At 41.6% G+C, this 19,080-nt stretch overlaps 1 protein-coding gene across 3 annotated transcripts in view; it reads left to right on the forward strand.

Moving 5' to 3' along the window:
- LOC121917334 (collectin-12-like) overlaps positions 1 to 18,842 on the forward strand; it is a 116,732-nt gene extending 97,890 nt beyond the window's left edge. For 2 of the 3 annotated variants that reach the window (XM_042443230.1, XM_042443231.1), the window contains 5 exons: positions 2,686 to 3,165; positions 7,055 to 7,191; positions 10,621 to 10,730; positions 14,009 to 14,154; positions 16,776 to 18,841. In XM_042443230.1, the coding sequence (XP_042299164.1) occupies positions 2,686 to 3,165; positions 7,055 to 7,191; positions 10,621 to 10,730; positions 14,009 to 14,154; positions 16,776 to 16,795 (893 nt within the window). In that variant the 3' untranslated portion in view covers positions 16,796 to 18,841. Of the gene's footprint in view, positions 1 to 2,685; positions 3,166 to 7,054; positions 7,192 to 10,620; positions 10,731 to 14,008; positions 14,155 to 16,775 lie in introns of all 3 variants that reach the window. The other variant, XM_042443229.1, reaches the window with a different exon arrangement.
- Positions 18,843 to 19,080: the final 238 nt, after the last annotated feature.

Below are 19,080 nucleotides of genomic sequence, written 5' to 3' on the forward strand. Positions count from 1 at the left end.
GTATAATGAGAATGTATTTTAACTATGTGTAACTTTATATATGTGCTGTTCTCCTGCCTCGATCCATAGGGAGAGGCGGGATATATTATTATTATTATTATTATTATTATTATTATTATTATTATTATTATTATTAAACAGGCCAATAGGGATGTTAATGAACTACTTTCCCTTATCCATCACCATAGATCAGGCTGAGTGGGGCTGATGGAATTTGAAATCCTACAGTATCTGGAATGCCACAGGTTCTGTGGTTGTGTTAGGACTGTGAATCTTTATTAACTTGGCTATGTATCTGTTTATCCCTGTTTACTATTGGTATCAGTAGCTGAAATATGCCAAAGTACTCAATATACATGAAAACAACTACACAAACCTTCTTTACACAGCCTATTAAATTGTTGAAATGTCAAAAGAAGGGAGGGGTATTCAGATATTTGACACAGGCCTACATCGAGTAATGCATATTTTAAGGGTATCCTCATTTTTAGTCTATTTTGACTTGATATAGTACAATGATGGGAAATAAAAGAGTAAATGTGAAGTCCAATCCTTCAGACAATCATATAACTGGTTAAAAAGCTGGAGCTAAATAACTTCAGTTAGTTGAAAAGTCTATAGAAAAATTTGGAAACTATGGGATTCACTACCACAAGATGTAGAGTTGGTCTCCAACATAAATGACTTAGAAAGAGGATTAAAAAAAATTTGTGGAGGATAAGACAATAAATTCCTACTAGTCTCTGGCGGGTTATAAACTGCCGCTTTGCGGCGATCTGCCGCCACCGCTGTTTGCTCCGTGAGAGAGCCGCTGTAGCCAAACCACACGGCTCCGTTATGGAGCAAAAAAGAAGCTCCAAAATGGAGCTTCTTTCCGCGGCACAGCTATGATGCTGCGAGGCGCTGCTGGCGCACTCGCGACGTTATAGGCGCCGCGGCACGTCTGGACGCTATGCGTCCAAGACGTAAAAATGGCGGCGGCCGTCTGGAACGGCCGCCACCAAAAAATATGTATTGACTACATATTAGGGTTAGGGGGTGCGGAAGCACCGCACCTTCCTAACCCTAACACGTAGTCACTACGTATTTTTTGGCGGTCTGTAACCCGCCTCTGATTGATATACAGTAAATTACCCCTCATTACCAGTTGTTCAGAGATATGAAAAGTCTACTTGAAGACTTCCCAAGGGCAATGGGTTGGTCATTGTGAAAACAGAATGCTGGGCTATGGAAGGGTAATTGTTCATTGATGAATCATTGGTCTGATCTAGTACAGTACAGCTCTTTTTACATTCTGAACATACACAGACACATATCAGAAAATGATAATCCCAAATTATTATCTGTATGACAGGAGATGCATATATTTTGCATTATTTAAAACATTGTCCAAAAAGGGTGTCTATTATTGGAAGAAGGACAGCAGGGCAAAGGTCAGGTTATAACTGCCCAGCAAGCATAGAAAGCATTGCCCAAATGTTAATGTTTCATTAATGAAGTATTAACTGTAGTGGGTGTGAAAAACTGTTACTAAAAGCAACAGCCATTAATGTATGAATTGTTTATTGACCATTTGTGATACAGCCTAAAGAGTGACATGGAAAGTTATCTTGCATGTCAAACAGGCAACATGGCAGGCCACATTGAACTTCCATCACCCTGACATGGTGTTCTAAGGGAAAAGTGCCTCCCCAGATGAATGGACTTCACATATTGGAACTAGTAGTCTTTGGGCCTTATCGCATTACAAAAGAAAGATGAGAGGCAGTGAGATAGAAACAACTTTTTGCTTACTTTCCTGCATGACATAGTAGTACTTCCGTTCTCCCTCCAGAGAGAGCTAGTCATAAATGCATGGCGTTTACCAAACAGATTTTTCCAGCAAGACCCTTGTTTGCCCACAATTTTGTACATACCTGATGTGTATGTAGAATTAAAAGACATAGCTGTGTTGGTCTGGAAAATCAGTATGCAAAGGAATCTTATAGCACCTTTGAGACTAACTGAAAGAAAGAAGTTGGCAGCAGTAGCATCATTATAGTTGGTGTCACCCGGTGTGGTAACTCCTGGTGTCACCCCCAATTGACTACCTCCCATTTCACACCATACAGAATCCTTAGTAATTTTTTTTTGCACTATTGTTTTTTGTAAAATGTAATTCTCATATACCACTGAATATCATGCTAATAGTTGTGACATAAAAACTAAAAAATTAAAATTATACATTCACATATCATATGCACAACCTAAATGTATTTCCATATATATAGTGAAAACTTGGTTAAAATGTGATGTTTTTAAAGAAAGTTTTAAAAGATTTTTTTGAAATTTTAATTTTAAAAAATTCTAGGGCCACTCCTTTCTTCTCACACTGAGCTTGACCCCACTCCCACCATGTTTTAAAGTATTTTAAAGGGAAGCAGGTGAATGCCACAGTCCATTTCTGCCAAAAGGTAGGTGTTTGAGGAGCAGTGGTGTCACCCTTCCATAGGGTGACACCTGGTGCAGTCCACACCCCCTGCACCCCTCTAGTGACGCCACTTGTTGGTAGCATTGTTCTTTCATAGACGTGAGCCTACTTCCTCAGGTGGCATCTTTGATATGTGTGTGTGTGTACATAATTTGACTGTGACAGACAAAACTCACTATAATTCTATTTTTCCCTGCCTTTTCAATTATTTTTAGGTCCCCCAGGTCCAAGAGGTCCCAAAGGTGACAGAGGGCCCCAGGGTCCTATTGGCCTTACTGGGCCCAAAGGACAAAAAGGAGAAAAAGGTGAACCAGGACCTCCAGGACCTCAGGGTGAAAAGGGGCCAAGTGGACCAGTTGGACCCCCAGGGGAAAAAGGTGGGAAAGGCTCCAGAGGTTCACCTGGATCCAAAGGTCAAAGAGGTTCAACAGGGAAGACTGGTCTGCCAGGACCCAGCGGAGACCCAGGACCACCTGGACCACCTGGGAAGGATGGCCCCCCAGGTCCTCCAGGCCCACCTGGACCCCAAGGCCTACAAGGAATTGTTGGGGTACCAGGACTACCTGGTCCTCGTGGATTACCCGGTCTGACTGGTGCACCTGGACTACATGGGCTACAAGGGCAGCCTGGGCCTCCTGGACCTCCTGGACCACCAGGTCCAGGAATACCTGTGGCACTACAGAGTGAGGCTAATGGTAAGACATGCTTCCTTACCAGTTTTCTGCATGCATCACTGGTATATTGTTTGGTACTGTATTAAATACCATATTGGACTGAATTAAAAGATATAGCCATGTTGGTCTGTAGAATCAGTATGCAGAGAGTTCTTGTAGCACTTCTGAGATGAACTAAAAAAAGAAGTTGGCAGCATGCGCTATTGTAGACTTCAGTGTTCTTCCTCAGATGCATTTATTGGACTGAATGCTTGTAAGAAAATGGTCCGGTGTATACTAGACCTTAACTGTTTGTGTGCTTTTTCAAGATTCTAGCCAACTCTAAACAGGAGCCCTGTACCATTTGAACTTATGAGAGGGAGGTTTTGAACAGGGAGGGAGAGAAAAGAAAAGGTATAGCTTTTTTTCAGATTTACTTTCCTTCTGTATAATATAGGCCTAAAATGTTGAGAGGCTCAAGACAGGTTGCTAGCCAAACTACTACATAGTGAGGAGGAAGGATTCTAAAGAGTGGGCAAGTTTCATTTTTCTTTTGTCTTATTCTGAAACCTCTCCCTCTGGAAACTGAAGAGATTTATCATCTTGACACACATCTCTCTCAAATTTAATTGCAGGAGATTATAATTATTATAAGTCCAAACAACCCATTCCCTCCCTCATTTTCTTCTTCCTCCTTGGCATTCAGTCTTTTCTTCCTCTTTTAAATTCATATAGTATTTTACGTCTGTATAACTATGGTAGACATGTTTGATCAATGTTTGATCCAAGATATGATAAATCTTTTAATATTTCAATTGCATCATTATCTAGGTTAAATTTATGCACATCCTCCATGGTTTTTTTTTTGTTGTTGTTGTTGGTGTGTTTGTTTTCGTTATGTTTAGGACTGCCTTTGCACTTTCTTCTTTGACTTTCTTTAGTGATTATTGCAAGTCTGTGATGCTTCTGCTAGTAATATGCTGTTGTCTGCATGTCAGATTTTTGAAGTTCCTTCCTCCTTCTTCCATGTATAAACCTGCTCTATGTATGATATTTTCTACATACGTTGAACAGATAGGGTGATAAAATGCAGTCTTGCCTAATCCCTTTGCCAACTGGGAAACATTCTGTTTTTTCATATTCAGTTCTCACTGTAGCGTCTTGTCCTAAGTACAGATTCTTCATCAGGACTATCAAATGTAGTGGCACTCCCATTTCTTTAAGAGCATTCCATAGCTTTTCATGATCTATGCAGGCATGATCTATGCAGCCTTGTTATAATACTTGCAGGGGTAGCTGTGTTGGCCATTTAGCAAATACAAACAAAAATCCATCAGTGATACCTTTATTGGCCAACCAAAATGCACAATATATTTGTTGCATGCTTTAAAACTCCATGGGCTTCTTCATCAGGCAAGATGTTACAAACCAAACAGGAGGAAAAAACAACTGGAGATGTTAATCAGATGTCTGCATGTTGTTTCAGTCCTTAGTAAAGATGGTATGCTGGGGAGGATATCTTTTGCAGGCAGGGTCCTCCTCCTTCTGGCCATGTGGCAATAGGGAGATTTTGAAAGTCCAGGAAATGTAAAGTCCATTTGCAAAAACATGGAGAGTTCTTGAGGAATCCATCATTCTCTACCTACAAAGAGGCCTGTGACTTCACTGGAATGGAGACATATTGGATGGCAAAAGAGGTGAGATGCAAATGGACTTTAAATTTTCTGGACTTTGCAAAATCTCCCCATTGCCACATGGCCAGAAGGAGGAGGAGCCTGCCTTGCTATAGTCTATAAATCACATGACGATTTTTTTTCTGGCTTTCACTCACTCCATCATATGTTTGCAATATGGTCCCTAGTTTCTCTTCATTTCCTGAACCCCACTTGGGAATTTGGTAATTCTTTCTCCATATGTGCTTGGAGTCTATGTTGCAGCATTTTGCTTGCTTGTGAAGTTAATACTATGGTTCTATAATTGTCGCAGTCTTTTGTGTCCTCTCTTTTGTGAATGGGAATGTATATTGATCTTTTCCAATCTGTTGGCCACTGTTTTGTTTTCCATATTTTTTTGCATATGCTGGTTAACACTGAAATTGATTCTGTTTGTGTGTTTTGAAGCAGTTCAAATGAGATATTATCTGTTCTTGGTGATTTATTATTTCCAGTTTCTTTGAGTGCCATTTCCACTTCACTTTCCAAAATGTGGGGTTCATCTTCATGTGGTTCTTCATCCATGTGCCATTTTTCTACCCCATTGTATATAATAGGATTTGGCCATCCACAGATTTTGATGTTAATGGGGTGGTGGTCCTGGAATCAAATCCCTTTGGATACCATGGGCCAACTATACTTTGTACATATCATGAGAAGACATTACTCACTAGAAAAATGAATCCCATTTTGGGAGAAATGATATAAATCTCTTAAATAAGTAAATAATAGAAAAACCAATAATGCTTCGTACAGTAGAAGGCAGTAGGAAAAGAGGAAGATTGGATTCCAGATGGATAGGCTCAGTCAAGACAGCCATAGCTCTAAGCCTGCAAGAACTGAGGAGGGCTGTTGATGATAGGGTGATTTGGAAGTCTCTCGTTCATAGGGTCACCATAAGTCTAAGTCGACTTCACACCAGTTAACAACAACAAGACTCACAGCAGCAAAGATGGGGGAAGCATTCAGAAAATGCACAAAGAACACGTGGGGCTGCCTTCGGAAACTTCTGTGGGACCAAAATGCTACAGGGCTGATTACAGGGAGCAAATAACACCCTTGCTGAAACAACTTTGCTAGATACTGGTCTGTTTCCTGGCAGATATCAAGTGATGTTTGTGACTTTTAAAGCCCTATATGGGTTGAGTCCCCTATATAAACCTACTTGAGTTGTAAGATCTTCTGGGGACAGTTCTCTCTCAGTCATACCTTCATCACTGACTCATTTGCTAAGGACATGGGAGAGAGCCTTCGTGGTGGCTGCTCCCACATTGCAGAATTCTCCACCATGGGTTTGTTTGGCTCCCCTCTCTGTTCCCTCTCTGTTGGGAGACAAAGGGTCTGTATAGACCAGCACCTTTGGCTGGCCTGAGGGCAGAATCAGGGCATGGCGTCTACACGATGCAGGCCCTGATTCCGCCCCAGGCTGGCATGACACTGCGCACAGCATCAAATGGCATGTGGCATCATGACACTCCTCTGGCGCTGAGTCTACATGATACAGTGCCAAAAGAGTGTGGAAAAGTCATAGCACCGTGACTTTTCCAGAGCAGAAAAAGAAGCCACTTTTTGCAGCTCCTTTTTGCGCCATGGAAAGATGAGATCAGGACCATGGCATGTAGTTGCCGCAGCCCCAATCTGGCGCTAAAAGGGGCGGCTACAGGCCACCCCTTAAAGGCAGTCTGTACAGCCCCAAAGACACAAGGGGCTTTTTCAAATGTGTTTTAAATTGTTTTAACTTTGTTTTTAATAGAGTTGTTTAATTCCCTTTTTAAACTTCTGTACTAACAGTTCCATTCTGTTCTGTTCAGCTGTACTTTGCTTTAATTTGTAAGCCATTTGAGGGGTCTCTTCTTAGAAAAAGGTGGGCTATTAAATAAATAAAATAAAATAATAGGGCAATTTGTTCCCAGACTGACCACTCTGGTTTGATATTAGAAGGAATTATGATGGCTACCCCTGAATATGTTTCCTATTTGAAAGATTACAGTGGTAGTACAAGATGGCTGCAATTCCAAAAGTAATGGAAATTTCATATAAATTATATTCTGAAGATAACGTGTTTCCTATGCCTCTTCCTTTTCCTCTCTTCAGTGAGCCCCTAAATGGTTGACTACCACTGTAGGAGAATAAAGAAGTACATAACATGTAGACAAGACATTTGTGGATGCTTGGTTCTTATCAGCTCACCCTTTTAACAAAAATATTTTGTGTTTCAGGTTGTCCCATTTACTGGAAGAATTTTTCAGGGAACTGTTACTACTTTTCAACAGAAAGAGCCATTTTTGAAGATGCAAGGCTTTTCTGCGAAGAGAAAGCATCACATTTAGTTTTCATAAATAATAAAGAGGAGCAGGTATGGAACTATATCTGATATTCCAGTGAGCTAGAGGCTTCAAATGAATTTAGGATGAGAGTCTTCACAACTTAGAAATCAACAAGTTAAATTTTAGACTACATTTTTCAGAATCTCCCAGTTGACATGGCCATACCACCTGGGAATTCAAGGAGTTGTAATCACACACACATATACACACCATTCACAGACCCTACTGCACAGCCAAACTCCATTTTTCACAGGCTACATGAAACCTGGAATCTTCCCTTTCCATTTCCCATGGCTTGCTGCAGAGGTACTACTTCCACTGAAATATCATATCAATCAGTGATGTGAGCAGGGAGCCATACAGGGTGAAAAGAAAAGAGTTTTAGTATACGGCTTGGAGGGAACAGGCTGGAGGCTGTCAACAGTGGGGCAAATTCTAGCCAGTTTTGGATTATCTTGGAAATAAAAAGAATTATTTCCCAGTTTGGGGAAGGTTGATCTGGGAGTGTGGGGATGATAATAATAATAATAATAATAATAATAATAATAATAATAATAATAATAATAATAATAATAATAATATATACCACTTTTCCACATTGATCAAAGCGGTGCACAAAAATACAGAGAATACAATAATACACATTAAAAATACAGTATGTACATACAATAAAATAGAACAATAAAACAAATTACCAATTACAATTTAAAAAGCTATATAACCAAATCAAAGCCAGCTGAGTTGATGTCAGTGATGCAGATACATATCGGGGGGGAACCATATAATATCAGGGCAAATAGGGGAAAGCTTGGTGAAAAAAGAAGGTCTTAAGTCTCTTTTTAAAGAGATCCAGGGAGGTGGTGGAGCGGAGCTCATCGGGAAGGGTGTTCAAAATTTTGGGGTCGAGATAGAGAAGGCTCTTTGCAAGGTTGACGCATATCTCGTGGTCAGAACCCTTAGCAGATTCTTCCCGGATGACCTGAGTGTGCGGGGCGGATTGTATGGGGAGAGGCAGTCCTCCAAGTAACCTGGGCCCAAGCCATTTAGGGCTTTATAGGTAATTACCAACACCTTGTATTGCGCCCGGAAGCGAATAGGCAGCCAATGGAGATCTTGCAGGAGGGGTGTTATGTGGTCCGCCCTGGAACAACCAGCAACCAATCTCGCGGCCATATTCTGCACCAATTGAAGCTTCCGGGTATGGTACAAGGGTTGCCCCATGTAGAGCGCATTACAGAAATCCAATCGAGAGGTTACCAGAGCATGTACCACAGTTTTAAGGTCCCCCCCCCCGGCCCAGGTAGGGTCGCAGCTGGCGTATCAGCCAAAGCTGATAACAGGCGCTTCTGACCATCGCATCCACTTGAGATGTCAATTGGAGCGACGAGTCCAGAAGCACTCCCAAGCTGCGAATTGAATCCTTCAGGGGGAGCGTGATCCCATTCAGGACAGGTGGACAAATTTCACTACCCGGGCCCAGGGAGCCTATCACTAGTACTTCCGTTTTCTCTGGATTCAGGCTGAGTTTGTTTTCCCTCATCCAGCCCATTACCGACTCCAAGCAGGCATTTAGAGGAGAGATGCCATCCCTAGTCACTGCAACAGTCGGAGACACAGAGAAGCATATTTGAGTGTCATCAGCGTATTGATAACACCACGCCTCGTATCTCCTGATGATCTCTCCCAGCGGTTTCATGTAAATGTTAAATAGCATGGGGGACAAAATGGCTCCTTGAGGGACACCAGATGTGAATTCCCTCCTATCGGAGCAAGAGTCCCCCAGGTGCACCATCTGGAATCTACCCGAGAGGTAGGAACGGAACCACTGGAGTGCAGTGCCCCCCGATACCCAACTCCCTCAGGCGTTACAGAAGGATATCATGGTTGATGGTATCGAAAGCCGCTGAGATGTCCAAAAGCACTAACAGGGACACGCTTCCCCTGTCCATGCTCAGACGGAGATCATCGACTAAGGCGACCATGGCAGTCTCAACTCCATAGCCCGCCCGGAAGCCAGTTTGAAATGGGTCTAGAAAATCCGTTTCATCCAAGATTGCTTGAAGCTGGAAAGCAACTGCTCTCTTGATCACCTTCCCCAAAAAAGGCAACAACGACATGGGTCAATAGTTATTTCGTATCAGGGGGTCTAAGGAGGGCTTTTTTTAGCAGAGGTCTGACTACTGCTAATTTTAGACTCAATGGAAAATGCCCCTCACCAAAAGATGAATTAATTATACGACGTAACATGGATGTTACCGCCGTTCCCCCCTGTGTTGTCAGCCATGAAGGGCAGGGATCGAGAGAGCATGTCGTCTTCCTAACACTTCGAAGAATCTTGTCCACTTCCTCGGTACTTACAAACTCAAACTGATCCAGTTTAATAGAGTCCACGGAGGCTCTGGATGCCTCTCTTATAGGTTCTGAATAAATACTGGCGTCGAGACCAGCCCTTATCCGAGAAATTTTATCCGCGAAGAAGTTGTTAAAACCGTCACAGCAGGCTTTAGATGGTTTTAATATAGGTTTCAGGGAGGGGGGCAGTTGTATCAGCTCCCTCACTACCCTGAACAGCTCTGCCGGATGTGACTCCGCGGACGCAATACGTGCAGCATAGAACGAATGTTTAGCTGCACTTATTGCCACTCCGTAAGACTTCAAAAGAGTCTCAAGGAGTGTCTTGTCGGATAACTGCTGTGTCTTCGCCAGTTGCACTCTAGTCATTGCACGGCCCGTTTCATTTCCCTGAGATCTTCCATATACCAGGGCTGTTTATTAGAAGCGGGCCGGAAAGGACGCTTAGGAGCGATACTGTGTATAGCCCTGGAGAGATGTGTATCCCAGGTGTTAGTCAGCGCATCAACAGAATCGCCGTCAGTTCCAACCATATAACCCTCTAAGAGTTTCTTGGAACCTTTGTTCCATCAGCCTTCGAGGGTGGACCATCCTAATAGGTCCTCCACCCCCAGGGGGGATTTGGGTAGAAGCCTTTAGTCGAGCCTCAACCAGGAAGTGATCTGTCCATGAAAGGGCAGAGGTGTTACATACCTCTGCCCACGGAGCATCCATGTCTGTACAAAAGATAACATCGAGTGTGTTACCGGCGCAATGTGTAGGCCCTGAGACCAATTGAGACAGGCCCATGGCAGTCATGATAGCCATGAACTCCCAAGCCGCACCCGTTAGTCCTTGTGAACTGGCCTCGAAAGGGATGTTGAGGTCCCCCAGGACAAGAAGCCTAGGAGACTCCAACACCAGTTCCGAGACGAGTTGTGTCAGCTCGGCTAGGGAGTCTGTTAGCGCACGGGGTGGGATGTTTCACCACCAGTTGCTTTTATGTTCACAGACCTTTCGTGTCTGCAATAAATCAATGAAGCTATTAGGTAAACCACATCTATACCCAAAGCTTTTGTGTGTTTTCAATGCAGAATAATGCAACCAGTCTTTTCTTCTGTTCACAGCAATGGCTAAAAAAACAGGTTATTGCAAAAGGCAGCTTCTGGATTGGGCTCACAGATGCAGCAAAGGAAGATGAATGGCGATGGTTGGATGGAACATTACCAGAATATGTGTATGTATAGGAGAGATCTGTTTTTTGCCACTGTTCTTGCTGTTGGCATTTTAAAAAACCAGTTAGCATATAGACATGATGGAAATGGAAAATGTTGCCACGAAGTTATGTATTAGTGCTTCATCAGGAACTGCTATTATTTTTTGCCTCTTTTTTATTTATACTCTGATGTTTTTTCCCTTCACAAAGCATTGTTTTCTTGAGAAAAACAAAAGCACTATTGTAAAAAATAATTATAGAACCACATAGTTTGCCAATGTTTATTACACTACTTTATTACAAACTGGGGATTAAGAAATTACAGATTACCCCCTCTTTGGTTTATGTCTCTGTGTGTGTTCTTCATTTTGTAGTACAGCCACCCATAAGGAGAAAGTCTATAGACTTTGACAGCACATACAGTTTTATAGCAGAGGTGGGCAACTGTGGCAGGTATGGGGACACATTTCTACTCCTAGGGCCCTCTAGGGGCTGCATAAACTGCCAAAAATGCCAGGAAAAAAAATCTGGAAGTGGTCTGAGGTCCCTTTCTGGTTTTTATGTTTAAAGTTAAACAGTGAAGGGGAGCCTTCAGTTTATTTTAAAAATGTATTGCTCCAGGAGAAGCAATATTTTTTCTTCAAGAAAAAAATCTAGAAAGTTAGGTCATGAACTATCTAAACATGGATGGACACGGAGCTCATGTCTACTTTCATCAGTTGTAGCTAATTGCTACATTTTCATGTTTACATTGAAATATATTACAAGTTGAGCAAGCCAAGCTGCTTTGAACTGGAGTCACCCAGTCCACCTAGGACCAAACCTGGACCAGAATTACTAAAATTAATAGTTCTTACTAAGTGAAATTAGGCCCATCTTCTTTAGTAACTCGGGTGATCTGTTTGATGTAGAATTCTGAGTGAAGGAAGTGTCACTTGCTCAACTGAATAGTTTTGTCTTACCTTGATGAATTCCAAAGTACTTAACTCAAGCTGTCTTCTGTAATGCATATGTCCCAAAATGTAATGAAATTCTGAATTCTCAGGAAAAAAAATTGGACTTCCATCTCTGAGAATATGTGAAGTATACACATATACATCTGAGAATAGGGAGAATAGACAAAGAATGGGTGAAAAGAAATATTCAGTAGATGACACATGCTGGAAATAGGAGGAAAGTGGAATTTGGAAAGCAAAATCAGTGAATTTGAATTTTGCATATATATTGTGTGAGAGGTTAAAGAAGAGAGTACGAATATACAGTCCAAGTAGAGGGTTGGGAACTTAACTAAGGCTCAGTACAGACCACTGCTTTGCAGTGGCCTGGGGCCAATTTTAGGGTTCCAGAGAGTGCAGCATCCGCATGGACATATGGGCAGCGCCATCTTTACGTGGCACTGTCCATACATGGTGTGTGTGTATGACGCAGGCATGGCGCCACGGCCACACCTCTGGGTGCTGCGCTTGCATCTTGGACATGTCACAGTGTACCAATGGTGCACTGATGACGTCATCTCCGTGCGCCAAAAAAGAATCCATTTTTTCTGGGTTCTTTTTGGCCCAGAGGGACTCCGTGCCATTTGGCTGCTGCGGCGTCCGTCCGGAGGGAAACAGGCTGCCTCCAGCCTGCCCTTTTGGGGCAGTCTGTCCCAGGCCTAAATAGCTGTTGCAGAGGCAAAAAGCCTGTACCTAAATTGCATTCAGCTGCAGAAGAGTGAAGCCATCATCCTGGTTAGTATAGTGAACTAGTTTATGAAATGTGAGGCCCACCATGCAGCTTATGGAAATAAATAAGCTTAATACAGTAGGTATCTGCGGGGGTTTGGTTCCAGGACCTGCTGTGGATACCAAAATCTGTGGTTGTTGAAGTCTCATTAAGTACAATGACATATAAAAAGGTGTCCCTTATATAAAATGGCAAAATCAAGATTTGCTTTTGGAATACAGTATTTCAAATCATAAATTGTTATATCTGTGGATAAAGAATCTCTGGATACAAAGGGCCAACTTGTATTTATTATCTGAATTTTAGAGGCTGTAACTTTAGTAGATACCAAACTTCCATTTCACAGCAAACAATGGACCACTAATTAAATAGACACTCTGAGACCTTGCCATTCAACAAGAGACCAACATACAGATTAACATGTAAATCACTTCCTCTCAATCAAGGGTCACACAATATATATACCCCACTCACTTCCATGTCAGCATTCTCTGAAAATACTGGCCACAGATGCTGGCAAAATGTTAGGAATAAATTCTTCCAGAACATGGCCACAAAGCCCAAAAAAAAAACCCATAAAAAAACTATGGATGCTGGCCATGAAAGCCTTCAACTTCACAAACTTCAATTTTATTTCCCCTTGAGTTCAGTAGGGCTTACTTTCTGGAAAGTAGATAAAGGACTGCAGGCTTAAGGACCTGACCATTCTTCATTTATAATTCCAGGTACAAGCAGCTAGGTAAATTCTGTAGTATTGTTTCCAGAAGCAGAAGGCTGAAGAAACTGGTATAGAAAAACATTGTTGCAGAATAGTCCTTGTGGAATTGTCCTTAAAGGGTGTATCCACACCGTACAGTAATATCAATTGGATACCACGTTAAGCACAACAGCGCCATCATGGGGAACCCTGGGATTTGTAATTTGGGGAGGGGCATAGAATTTTCTAGTACATTCCCCAGAGCTACAGCACAGAGAATTCTGAGTACCTCATGAAACTACAGATCCCAGAATGCCACAGGATGGAGCCATGGTAGTTAAAGTAATGTCAAAGTGCCATAATTATACAGTATGGATACATAGTGCTGGGTGGTTAACATACAAATGTGCCTTGGATTTCATGCCCTGCCTCTTTCTGTGTACTGGATAACACAAAACTATTTCTTTGACTTTGATTTGGAGATGCATATGTAACTCCAACAGGAAGACGTCTTCATGTCTACATAGTTAAACTGCAATTGCACACAAAGCAGCCAAATGCAGCCCCATGGACTGACTTTGCCCACGTCTTCTTCATGTACTAAATGCAAACCCAGTTCTGAATAAAGCCATAAGTCTAATTTTAGGCTTTTGAACTTTTTTAGTTTGTTCAATTGATTCCCTTCCCTCAAGACCAGCTGTTTTCCATTTCCAGGAAGAGTCATGCATTGTTTGTTAAAGAGTATGTTTTCTGTTCAGAACAGATTGTTTGGTATTTTGCTTTGTTTTTACAGTTTTATTAATGTCCTCTGTCACACAATCACATGATGGTTTGCTATTTGTCTTGTGGAATGATCCATTTTCTGTTTTGTTGAAAGAAACTGGAGTGCTGGGCAGCCTGATAACTGGAAACATGGCCATGGACCAGGGGAAGATTGTGCTGGTTTAATTCATGCTGGGTTCTGGAATGACTTTTACTGTGAAGATGTTAACAGTTTTATTTGTGAACAGGAGACGGACAAAGGTATGTTAGAGTCTTGATGAGTACATTTTCATTTGCCACAAAGGCCAAATCCTAAACCAGTTTTACACAGTTGGCATAAGAGGGAATCTAGTTCCCCATGGCTATGGACAGAGTCTTAGAAGCTCCTGGTAGAGCACTCCCACCAATACAAAAAGCTGTGTGCAGATCAAAGTTTCTTCCTAGTTCTGTTTGTGCTGTTCAGGTCATGGAACTTTCAAGGTTCTGGCAAGAACTCAGTGATTATGCTGGTCTTCTTTTAAACATTATATTAAATAATACTATAGGACTGTGTATTTGCATATGTGTGTGTCATTAGTTAGAACTCTATGTACTTACAATAGCCATGACAGCTAGGCTGTCATCAGTGCTACAGCAGCCTGCTACTACTTGGTGCCTTACAGATGTGTTTTGGGGGGTGGGACTACAGCCTCATAATGCCTAATCAGCAGGCTAATAACTGTTGTGGTTAGCAAATACAGGAGCCATAGGAGATTATTGCATTCAGTTTAAAACTACTTATCCCCAATGGGATAAAATCGCATTTAATTTTAAAAGCGGGTGTTATTGCATTCAGCTGCAGCCAGGCAAGTGCAACCCATCTGCAGCCCGGATCCCAGCCGTGGCTTTTCAAAAATGATAAGCTCCTCTTTTTGAAAAGCCACTGGATAAGCACGGCTGGGATCCGGGCTGCAGACGGGTTGCACTCACCTGACCATGGCGATAATACCCTCTTTTAAAATTAAATGTGACTTTATCCCGTCGGGGATACGTCGCTTTAAACTGAATGCAATAATCTCCTAAATCTAAGACATCTGGAAAGCACCAGGTTTGGAAAGACTTGGCTAGTGTTTTTAGTTTGGATAAGGGGAATCCCACTCAGCCATGAAGTTCATTGGGTGGTCTTGGATAAGTAGTTCATTTGCTTGCTTGCTGTTTTTCCCGCCCCCACAGCCTCTTCTAACTAACAAGATTGCCATCAAGGATAAAATGTTCCTATGAGTTTCATAGAGCAAATATTTATTGTTAGCGTTGTTGCTATATGCCTTCAAGGCAATCCCAACTTTGTGACCTATGCTAGGTCCACTACACCACACTGGCTCCTAACATTATGCATTACAGATTAATATTTCTGCAGGTAAGAGGTTCTTTGGTATGGGCCAACATTTAACCTTGTTAATAAGAACAGCTATCCTTTAGAGTCTAAACTACATAGCACAAGTCTGCATACCACAGCAGCATGCTGCAACAGGACATGCAGATCCAACTCCCTTGCTACAACACTTCACTGGCGGCCCATCTGTTTCCAGCTACAATTCAAAATGCAAATTATGATCTATATAAAGCCCTATATGGGTTACTTCCAGGCTATCTAACAGAAGGTATCTCCATGCATGAGCCTGACAGTCCTTGAAACCCTCTGGAGAGGCCCTTCTTTCAACCCCAATATCTTTACATTAACAATTAGTGGAGACACATGATAGGGCCTTCTCAGATACCCTTGGGCTTTGGAACTAAAGGGCTCTCCAGACTGCCGCAAAAGGGCAGGCTGGAGGCACCCAGTTTTCCTCCGGAGGGATGCCACAGCAGCCAAACCACATGGCGTCCCTCTGCCCCAAAAAGAACCCGAAAAAATTTATTCTTCTTGGGACGCTGTGCGGACATCACAAGCAATGCACAGAGATGTCTATACACTATGCATCACTTACATCATGTTGGTGGCCCCCGTGTGGATGGGAGGTCGCCATTATGCTGCTGCAGTGACGTGCTAGGGTTAGGGAGCATGCGGTTGGTGTGCGCTCCCTAACACAAGAATCGCCTCCAGGACACCGCTTCCTGCTGGTTTGTACCGGACCAAAGGAGGCTAGTTGGATGGCCCCATTTGTGCTTTCATCAGCAGGCAAAGATTGTTTTAATCTGACAGGCTTTTGAGAACTTGTTTTTAAGAGCATGGTATAGTGTTTTAACTGGTACTGTTTTTTAAACTGTTTTTTGACATTTTACCTATATGTTGTTAGTGTTGTTAATAGTTTAATTCCATTCTAATTTTGCTTTTTTGTATGTTTTAATTATATTGTACTTATTTTAATTTGTAAGCCACATTGAGTCTCAGTATGGGAGGTAAAGGCTGGGTGCAAATGATGGTGATTATGATAGTGATGGGGTGGTAATGTTATGAGCTAAACAAACAACTGCAGTAAGCAGTCTGTCTTTCCCTTATAACATAAAGTGAAAGTGGGACATTGCAGGAGTGATATTTGCAGGGAACCAAATACTTTACACCTTGTCCTCACTTTTGAGTCCTCCCCAGTAAAACTCACACACACTTACTGCCCACTGATCTTTGCTACAGTTACTCATCTTTCCTCATCCCAATATTTGTTTTATATTAGCTGGCATGGACACCAGTGCTTGCTAAGGTGACAACTCAGTGTTTGGAATAGTTACTTTTGAACTACAGCTCACATAATCCCTCGTCAGGATGGGAATGGGGCAATGTCAGGGGCAATATAGTTCAAAAAAGTAATTGTTCAAAGCAGAAGGTGTTCTTAGTTTATGGGCTTTTAAAACCAGATTTTACTTGTATTGCATCTTAATGTAGTTTTTTCCACTTCACTTTTCAGCTCAGGCTCCAGGATTGTAATAGGCTGTGAACTAAGAGACACAAGAGACTGAGACCTGAATGATGAAATATCCTCTGGGACTGAATCATCACCCACCCTAGAAAGGGAGCACTGAGAACTTTATGATAAACATACTTCATCAGCACAATCTGTCCTCCACATCTTCTAATCTTCCAGGGGTTTTACAACTTGTTGCACAAAAGAACTGATTGGAAATTGCAATTGGAGTGAACTACATGTAGATCCTCTTCAGCCATGCTACTTGTAAATCTTGAAGATATTTACTATTAGTCAATGAACTGTGCCAAACTGACTATAAATAATGACTTTTCCACTGTAGGAAGAAGGGGGAAATACAAAGCTACTGTGTAAATGCAACAGCCACTTGCTAAAATCCCAAATATCATCAAATTATATAAATATACATTTATAAATATATATAAATTTTATATAAAAATATATATAGTCCAGTCCTGATCAGTAATATAGAATATACTTTTTAAAGCTTTTAAATTTTTGTATTTTTGTACAAAATATTTGCTTATTACATTGATCTTTTTAATTGCCTTTTTTATATAAATATAGTATACCGATGCCAAAGAAAATAGCAGTGACACTACTTATCATTCATTAGAAATGATTGTCAGGTATAAGTCTCATTAGCTATAAAAATGTATTTTGCTTTCATACAGTTCCCAGATAAATTGCCATCATCTAATAACTTGTGAAGCTGATTAAAATTGCCATTCACAGTATTCCACAAAAGCATAGAATATGGTGTGATCCCAGTGAAAGATATGCTGCAGTCCTCAAATCTCCTTTCCCTATCAGTTGGTCCAATTGACTGCAATGGGATGACTCCAAAGTATGGCAGAGTAACCTCTATTGAGGAGTGAGGGAAGCCTAGCAATCCTATCCTATCCTCAGGAACAATGATTATTACTCTGCCTTCAGGGAAGAGGCATTGCACTTGAAAGGAAGGACCTGAACGCAGTGGTAGGATACATGCTTCGCATGCTGAAAGCCACTGGTTCAAAGACAGTTATTTCCAGTTAAAGTAGCAAGTGGTGGGAAGGACTTCTCCCTGGATCCCTGGAGGATTGTTGCCAGCGTGCATAAATAATAGTGGGGTGAGAGGGACCACAACAGTCTTACCTAGTATAAAGAAGATACCTATGTTTTATTATATCCTTCCTATTTGGATGGTTTCTATTGGCATATAAACCAAACTGATGATTGGATTGTGTAATACTAACAAATAGGTTGCAACTGAAATAGACATTTCATTCAGATGTGTATGTTGTCTTCAATATCTTTTGGGGTTTTGTTTTTTGACTCATTTTTTTTAAGAATGACAGTGGAGCAGCATGAGGATACTTTATCCTTTAACTGATAGACTTTTTTTTCTGCTGCAGATCAGTCCCTCTAAGCTGTTGCCCTTACCCTCCCTGGGAAAAATGGATTGGTGAAATGTTTAAAGTGCCTCCTCGCTATTGTTACTTCTTTCCTTCTTGTCAACCACTCAAAAGCTCAAAAGAGCAGAGGGGCAGGATAAAATGACAGTGGAAGAAAATTACACTCATCAACATATTATGTCTTATTTGGTGCTCAGTTGGCACAAATACTGGCAGTTAAGACTTTCTGTACCAGTATCATCTTCAATAACGAATCGTGCATAAACCAAAAAACATGATCAAAATAAAAAGCAGATCTCACATTTGGAGTATGTGAGAGTTATGTGAAATCTGTGTGCTGAATTTACTGTATGAGTGTTCATGTCGCTTACATTTGGCAGAAGTGTCTGCAATCAGTTTTGATAAAGGTTCCAGGCACATAATCCAACTCAATGAATGTTGGCATTCAGGAAGGAAACAAATGAATGTACAGAACTAAATGCCTGCCACATCTCTGACAAACTCGGAAACTCTAATACAGTTTACTCAACAATAGTATCACTTGCCCCTCTCCTCATTTCAGTTAGATAACATGTGCTAAAACGTATTTCTTCGCTTTCACCTCCAGTTTCCCTCAGTATTTGTCATGGCTCATGAGTAATCAGCTGTCTTGTTAACAGGGAAATTGAGTGTTCTGTGTTGGTAAACAAGTGATTCTCCAGACCCTGCTGGGCTGCAACCCCTATAACCTTTCGCTACTGGCCAGGCTGGCTAACAGAAGCTGGCAGAAGTGACCATCCAACAACATCAGGAGGGCCAACTGATACCTAGCTCTGCTGGCAATGATTTCCCAGGTGTTTGGGAATGGTCATTCTCCTGGAGCATTTTATATGACTTCATGTACATATGTT

Source organism: Sceloporus undulatus, unplaced genomic scaffold (assembly GCF_019175285.1).
Source record: "Sceloporus undulatus isolate JIND9_A2432 ecotype Alabama unplaced genomic scaffold, SceUnd_v1.1 scaffold_15, whole genome shotgun sequence".
Lineage (NCBI taxonomy): Eukaryota > Metazoa > Chordata > Lepidosauria > Squamata > Phrynosomatidae > Sceloporus > Sceloporus undulatus.